General features: G+C 28.2%; 1 protein-coding gene across 1 annotated transcript; it reads left to right on the top strand.

Moving 5' to 3' along the window:
* The first annotated feature begins 915 nt into the window (after positions 1-915).
* On the top strand, positions 916-1,713 carry LOC119680253 (zinc metalloproteinase nas-13-like). Its single transcript, XM_038092977.1, has one exon. It carries the CDS (start codon positions 916-918, stop codon positions 1,711-1,713), a length of 798 nt encoding a protein of 265 aa, XP_037948905.1.
* The last annotated feature ends 6,828 nt before the right edge of the window (positions 1,714-8,541 follow it).

Here is an 8,541-nt window from a genome sequence, read left to right as displayed (position 1 = left end):
GTTGACCTCGCAACAATTACAAATAACGATAATTACTAAAATTAGACGATAGCTGGTTAATGATTTCGTTTTAATATAACTCAACAAGTAAACTTGTTAATAAAACTTTCACAGTAAATTAACCAAATTCCAAGTTAAAACATACAAATCGAGTACAGCTTTGGATCAGTCAGATTATTAACGCTGACTCTAAGCTTTAAATTTGGCAATATATGAAAAAACAAAGATCATTGTATGCTGGTCATATTATAAAGAAGTCGGAAAACAGACAATATTTAAAAAATATTTTAATATTTTACTTAATGAATTCTTGGGCTGACCATTAAGCTGTTTCGAATTCAGCATCAGTTGCCCCTGAATACAGTAACTGGTTTCATTGTCCGTATATAACTGCAAGTGTTACAAATCGCCTTACACTTACTGTGTTGTAATTAGCACTAACACATAAACCACAGCTATATAAATTAACTTAATCATTTGTAAATTAATTTAACTCTATTGTTTTTGAAACTGTTATCAATATAAGTTCAGTACACTTAACTCAGTTCTATATAATTGCCAATTGCATATGGTATAGCAGTATTTGAAAGTTTCTACTTTTAATTTACTTTGCATATGGATTTCAGTGTAATAATTAAAGTTACTTTTGTAAAATAGTTATCGCACAAAATTTTTTGTTTCGTATTTAATTATAACTTAAAATTCTTTATATTGCATTTAATTATCTTCATTATAGAACGGTTTTTATAAAATCAGAACGTTCTAGTGTACAAATGCATTTTGAAGTTAGTACTGAAAAAACCTTATTATCTTGCATTTTGTAAAATTATTCACAACACAACTTACCGATAAAAATCCAAAATAAATATAAATATAGCTGAACCGCCCACTCTAAACGTTAGTTTATGTATTAAAATGAATTTAAGACAGTTTGTAAAGTTACAATTACTTTTAATATTTCTTAATTTGACTTCAATAGTACGGCAAGTGAGTTCAAAGGCCGGCAATAATATTGAAGATTTTGAGAATTTTGATAATGAAATTGATGTGAACGATCAAAGTGCTGAAGCAAAAACACGCAATGCGATGTCATCGCCATTCACACGTTGGCCAAATCGTACAATTGTCTACAAAATATCTCAAAACTACACAAATGAAGAAAGGCAGACTGTGCGGAAAGCACTCGATTTCTTTAATAAAAATACGTGTCTAAATTTACGTGAATATAGTCCGTCAAGGGATGGAAGTCGACGTTATTTACACTTTACACGCTCTGATCAATATTGTGGCACACGTGTGGGATACAATCCGTTAACGCCTTTCGGACCGCACGATTTGACTTTAACACCAAAATGCCTACAGATGTCTGGAATTATACAACATGAAACTATGCATGCAATAGGTTTGTTTCACGAGCAGAGTCGAACTGATAGAGATGAGTATGTGGAAATCAATTACGACAACATACCCAGAAAATTTTGGCCTCAATTTATGAAATCGTCCAATGCTATTACAAGCACTTATAATATATCTTATGACTATAATAGTATGATGCATTATTCTCAGTTTGCTTTTGCTATAGATCCAAATGTGCCTACAATTCTAGCAAGAGATGGTGAAAAATTAATTAATCGGACAATGGGACAAATTATTGAACCTTCTGTTGCGGATTTAACAAAAATACGCATTATGTACAACTGCCCAAAGGACTAAAAACAGAAATTTATTGCATAATAGTAGAATAAACTTCATAAAAACTTTCACATATAAATTTTTTTTACCTGTACTACATTCCATCATTGAAATCTTGAATAAAAAAATCGTTGGGTATATAAAATACAGTTCTTTCCAATAAAAAATAATACATAATACAAAAAAAAACTTGAAATTGATTAGAATAGAAATGAAAATTGGCTTATATATAATATATACCAACACAAATTCTTTCTGCATTTTGAGGATGCACAATAAGCCCTTTTAAATCGAACTTTTTTATTTTAATTGCTAACAAGATAAGTGTATATACATTTTTTTGAGTATAGTATTGTGTATTATGTTGCAATATTTGCAATTTTTGCAATACCAGTAAATTCCTATTGTAACCTAAAAATATTAAGCTGATTGACACCTTTTTCACCGATTTCTCTATACAAACTGGTTTCGGAGCCACAGAGCCGGCTTAATACTATTCCTTCAACGGTTGTTTTGATTCAGGATAATAATAGTTGACGCAGTTTTCTTACATTGGAACAAAACAAAACAATTGACGAATAGATGACGCTTCACAAATTTAATGAACAACCTACTTATATTTGGTAAAATAGACGGCAGTTAAAATTCCAGCTAACAGCACCGAAAATGCGAAGAATATAGTGTAGAAGCAAGTAAAAATCAAGAGAATACCTAAAAAATCAAAAAAGAAAATAATTTAAAAAAAATATTCAAATATCTGTCTAAATATTTACAATGTTAAAAAGTGCCAATTAACTGCACTAAAAATACAGAATAAAAATTTGGAAATAATTTTTGTATGAGAAGTCTTTCTGTTAACAATTTCAATTTTGTATTATATTGTCGGTGGAAGGTATAATAAATAAAGGAGTACAATGAAGAATTCCATTGTTTTCCACACGAGCAGACTTATCTTGTATAATTTTATCTAGTCTCGTTGTCTTTAAAAAATTTAGATTTAGCATTACTCATAATTTTCTTGATATTCAGTATATATCCAGGTATTGTTCTCTATTATGTACAAGTGCATAAATATTCTCCCATTAAAATCTCTGTGACTTATTTTCGTCGCAGAGTTCATGCATGAGTTTCGATGCATAGCCTGCGCTTATCAGCTGTCCTCCAAGTTGCAGTGGTTTGTCAATAGCACGGTTAACGTTCTTAATCTGTTTAGCTTTTATACATATTTAATAGTATTTTAAATTGTCTCAAACCTGTGAAGTTTGCAAATATTCTTTTGTCCAACTTGATCCATTAGCATTTACCACCTTTAAAAGAAAAATAATATTAATTATCAAGTTATATATTTCTATTTGAGCCACTGCTCTTGAGCGCATTTATTCTTTCTCAACTCGAGGTATTTTTAACACACCTCTTTACGCCTTGACTGGATTATTGTTTATCACTTCATCAGACTAAGCAATAATAGACCTCAGATCTGCACACCTCCCCGAGGAACCTGTAACCATTCTGAGATTTGATAATTATCATAAGTTATAAGTTATTTATAAGTAGCTGCAATATACTATTTACTATACTTATGTTTATATTTCAGACATATTTATGTAAAATTAAACTTGATTAAAAATTCCAAATCACTTAATTTGTCAATTTAATTGAATGACTTTCAAACTTTTGAGATACTCGTATAAGGAATGACATAATTAATGTGTTAACACATTAAAAGGTTACTGAAAAATACGTTATAATTATATATTTAAATTCACTAAAACCCTTTTGAAAAGATTCACTCATAAACTTAACAAGCATATAATTACACTCGTATCGCTTTGCATTTCTAAAATTGATATGCAGAGAAGAAATAGAGAAGCTGAACTAGAACCCTTCTGAAAAACATATTATTGATGTGGTACACTCGATGCTTTTAACATATGATGAAGGTACGTACATACTATCAACAAAAGGGATGATGTTTATCTCAATTTGTTGTGCGTGTTACGTATTCAAAAGGGGAAAAAATAATAACTCAAAGATACTTGAAGCTATTATGAAAACTGAAATGTTGAAATGTTAGTTTTTAGAATATTATAAAAATCTGTTTCTTAATATATGCATAAATGTATGCATATGTTTTACTTGTCTATGCTAATATTAAAAATTTTTTTAAATATATAGTATACGCACTATTATTGTAAACTGTTTTTATATATATTATTTTGAAGTTTTATTTGAAATTTTTTATTAGTTTTCATGTATTTCAAAGTACAAACGTTAATATTTTTATTAAGTCATTGCACCCCTTTCTTTGACGTTTGGAGTATTAACTTTAAAGGGTATTTATATATGCACGCAGCGGGTATTTTATGTAAATTTTATGTAATCACATTAGTTATATTGCACAGTGAAATGTTATTACATAAATTATTACCCGTATTCGAAAATTATATACGCCATTTAAGCACAAAATCGTATTAGCATATTTAATGCCCAATAATTTTAATGGCACATAACTAGCATTTAATTTGGTTTTTTTTTTTATGTTGACAATAGAAATAATAAAACTAGAAAATTTCTTGTTCTTTACTTTCTGATATTATCACACAGTAGAGTTATTATTATAATTACAAAAATTGGTTTAAGAATTTATGTAACGCTTAAAAAATATTTTTGAGATATTTTTCTCTCTGGATTTACTGCATTATAGTATAAAATAAAAGTATATTGCGCTACATGAGAAGTACTCAACATAAAATAATTTCACTTGGATTCGGTGGTTTTATTCATTATAAAGAACAAGTATGCTTATTACAATATTCAACAATCTCAATGCTTAAATATGATGTATTCGCATACTTAACATTATATACAATTAAGTAAGAACATTGCTATCTCCTGCATGTATAGGTAAAGTATTATCGTACTTCCATAGAGTACTGTTTTACGCTCAACTAGTGGAAAATTTGTTTGAAATGCATCAATATGCAAAATTAAAGCTTCTCGAATTTTTATATACTCTTGTTATGTACTATAACGTTATAGTATGCATTGTTTTACAGTAATTAACGCATCACTACGTGCAATTGGGTGCATCTATCTTAGTTAAAATACGTTACGCACGCATTTGCATATCTGCAAATTACACATATTCAAAATTGAAATGCGTTCCCAACAAAACTTCATGCTGCTAGCATACACTTTTTTTCTTTTTCTATTGAACTGCTATAGCCAACATGACTGATAATATCAGATTAAGAGAGCTTTATAATGACGCTATAACAAACCGCCATAGCTGCTGCTTCAATGCCTTGCTGCTTCACAAATTTTTATACTCCGCCAAATGTATTTCACTTATTCATTCGTAGATAGATGCTGCTGACTTTTGCACTGTTTTCATTGGTATTAACTCAGTCATTGCAGTCGCTGAAGCCATTAAATCCATTGAAGCCATCAATAAAACAGAATTTCTGGTTGCCTTAAACATTCATTCACCACGCAAAAATATTTATAATTATCATTAAAACGCTCATTAACAGTTTTTACTTAACAGAAATATTTGAGTCGAACTTTATTTCGAGCATTAATATTAATAAAAAATATATGAAAAAAAAATTGTTTAATATAAAATAGTGTTGAATTTTGATTAAAATTAATTTATTTTTATATAATTATTTTCGGTAAATTTCATAATAAATTTCGCAACAAAAAATGACTTTCGATTTTATAAAAAGAAGTAAAAAGTTTATTACTTAAATATTGGATGAATAACTTTAGCCTTAAGTAAATATTCACATTAAGGTTAATTATATTGTAACTTTGGGCGTTTAAAAGGTCAACATTTTTTCCAAGGCTATTTCCCGGAGGGATACTATAGAACGCCCATCTATATAACATTTTATAAAAATTAATTTTTGTAAATATATTCGTCAGTATATAAATTCAAAGCGAAGAAGCACCATGATTTTCCGCCATCGAATCAAAATAAAAAATATGTAAATAAGTAATTTCATATATATACATATATAAATATATAAAAATATATACTTATGTATTTAAATGAACCATATTGCAAATAAAGAAAAAGTTCCGTCATGTTCTTGGCATCAATAAAATGCGCTTGAACAACACAAATTGTGGCCACAGTTCATAAAATTATTTATTAAATAATAATTATAAAAAATGAATATAATAAATTTATCCCAAATACACTGCTTATATAAAAGTAAGTCTAGAATATTAACGTGTTCCCACTATGGCAAAATCAATTTATGTTAATCAAATTAAGATTTATCTGTTTCCATTGGCATAAGTTAATTTATCCATGCGAAAGAACTTTTATGTGACAGTAAGTTCTGTTCTCTTTTATCACGACAAAAAGGAAGAAAAGGAGAAAAAGAAGAGGGGAACACATTCTACGTCACTGTGATGGTCTCGCTAGACTCAGACTTCAGTACTTATCAACTGTCCATCCATTTATAACGGAAATAGGCAATATCTCTCCAAAGAACATAATGGTATTTTTAACTACTGCGTGCCTAAGAAACTATAGTGGATTTGTCTTAATAATCCTCAAAGGATGCAATGACGTGGTGACATAGTTTTTAACTTTTTCTAAATCTAAAATAATTTAACTCAACAACCAATGTCTTCACACAAAGTATTCCTTTTAGATTTCGTAATTTACTAGATGTTGTCAGTAAACAAATAATTGATTATTCTACAATAAAAATGGTTGTCAAACAAACCACATTATATAGATTTTTTTAATTGTAATCTGTTTTTTTTTTTTTTTTATTTTTAGCTTTTTTACTGATCACATTCTTTTAAGATCGTATATTAAATTTTATAATACTAACATTCTATTCGCCTTGCATATATTTTGTTAATGCTATTGAGCTTAGACGAAAAATACAAATAATACGAGTAAAAGTCCCAATCTTGTATTAACCTCTGAATACATAGTGAATACTCTTTACGTTTTGCCGCTTTTTTTGTAAATATATAGTGCACCCACCTTTGCATTAACTCATTAAAGTACTCAGTATTTACGTACAAATGCATGAAAACGCATATGGATCTGGCTAGACCCATAAGTACCGTACGTGACTATCAAAACATGTGCCCATCGAAATGTTAAGCTCAGGTTTTGAAAATTTATAATTTTAATAACACCAAATTATTATACAATTATAATTATAAAATTATAATTATAAAATAATATACGGAATATATTGTTACGATTTTCATCAGAGTAGCAACGAAATGTTTAAATATTATTTAAACATTACGTCAATTATTAATTTTGACAAAAAGTTTAGTTTGGAATTTTGTTTGGTGTGAAGCTGTGGTTTTTATTAAATTGACTCCTAATTAATACTAGTTCTTTGTAATACACAAAATATATAAATATAGTTTCTCCAATCCTAATAATTCGTTTCATTTTTTACAAAATCCTGAGATACGAATAATCACGCAGGCGATTACGTAACAATATATATTTATATTATTATCTGTGTTAAATTGTCTTCAACGCATTCAAGTGTTTTAGGTACTATCTTCATTCTTTATATATAATTAATTTCAAATTTTTAACATTTTAATTGTAATATATTTTTTCATTCCTCTCATAATCAAGGAAACTTTTAATGCTACTTTTTTTTAATTTTTTACCTTAAGTTTAAAAAAAAATTACTTTTAATATACATAATATTTGCTTATATGTATGCATATTAAAAAAGAAACAATTTCTCTTTAACTCTGTTTATCTTTTTAATAACAAAAACTTATAAATAAAAACGTCTGTTGGCTCTTTTAGTCAGAAGCTGTTGTCTAAAACTTTAAGCTACTAATTTCTGTCAAACAAATTCCTCTTTTATGTACTGTACAAATGTATATCTTTGCGAATGTTCCATTGGCAATATGTTAGGAAAAGTTTGTCCTTTGAACAGGCAGAAGCCTTTTAGAAATCATTTTACTATTCTGCTGACATGATTAACAAATTGATAAGAGGACTGAGGACTAAGAATTGAGTACAGCAAACTACTCCGCCATTATAAGCTATGCCATATGCAACATGAGTTAATTTAGAGAACTTTTTGAATAACTTTTCATTTATATTATCTTTTCTTTTTTTTTATTAGATAAAATGTCATTGTGGAAAAATTAAATCCCCAAAAAAATGAAAATGTGCAACTAAAAATTTTTTGATTATAATCATTTGTTTTAAAACTATTCATACCCTCACTTGACTTTGTGGTAATCTAACCTTTGCCATTTTAAGTTCACATCAGTGACACAGTTTAAATTCAGAATAGATACACGCATTCACAGACATTTACACAGATTATTCTCATTTGTACAAGTGTGCTCCTGAGTACTGTTGTACGAAAACAGATTCAAACATAACAATTTCCATATATTTGTACATGTAAAATTCCAGATAAACACATATAAACATATCCTACTCCACTTTCGTAATGTGGTGCACTTGAGACACAACAAATTCACTCTCGAGAATTACAAAAAAATGTACGCCGAAGCTTCCTCTTTTGCGGGTACACACATGTCGAGCCTGGCAACTTATCCTAGTATCGGTAGGAATGCGCTTGGAATGAAAAATTTCTAAAGTCGTCTATTACCAAATATGAGTTCACATTAAATACTGAATTATTTATTTTGATTTTTATTTTCTCACATTTAATACTTTTATTCATTATATATTTATTTATTTATGTATATATATATATATATATTTACTTTTCTACATATGTACGATTTTATGGAGCGAGTAATACCAAATGCAATAAATTTAAAATTAGATTCAAGTCTCTTTTTCTCCATCAAAGTTAATAA

Source organism: Teleopsis dalmanni, chromosome 1, assembly GCF_002237135.1.
Source record: "Teleopsis dalmanni isolate 2A chromosome 1, ASM223713v2, whole genome shotgun sequence".
Classification (NCBI taxonomy): Eukaryota; Metazoa; Arthropoda; class Insecta; order Diptera; family Diopsidae; genus Teleopsis; species Teleopsis dalmanni.
The sequence above is the reverse complement of the archived record's forward strand: the minus strand, read 5'-3'. Positions and strand labels throughout refer to the sequence as shown.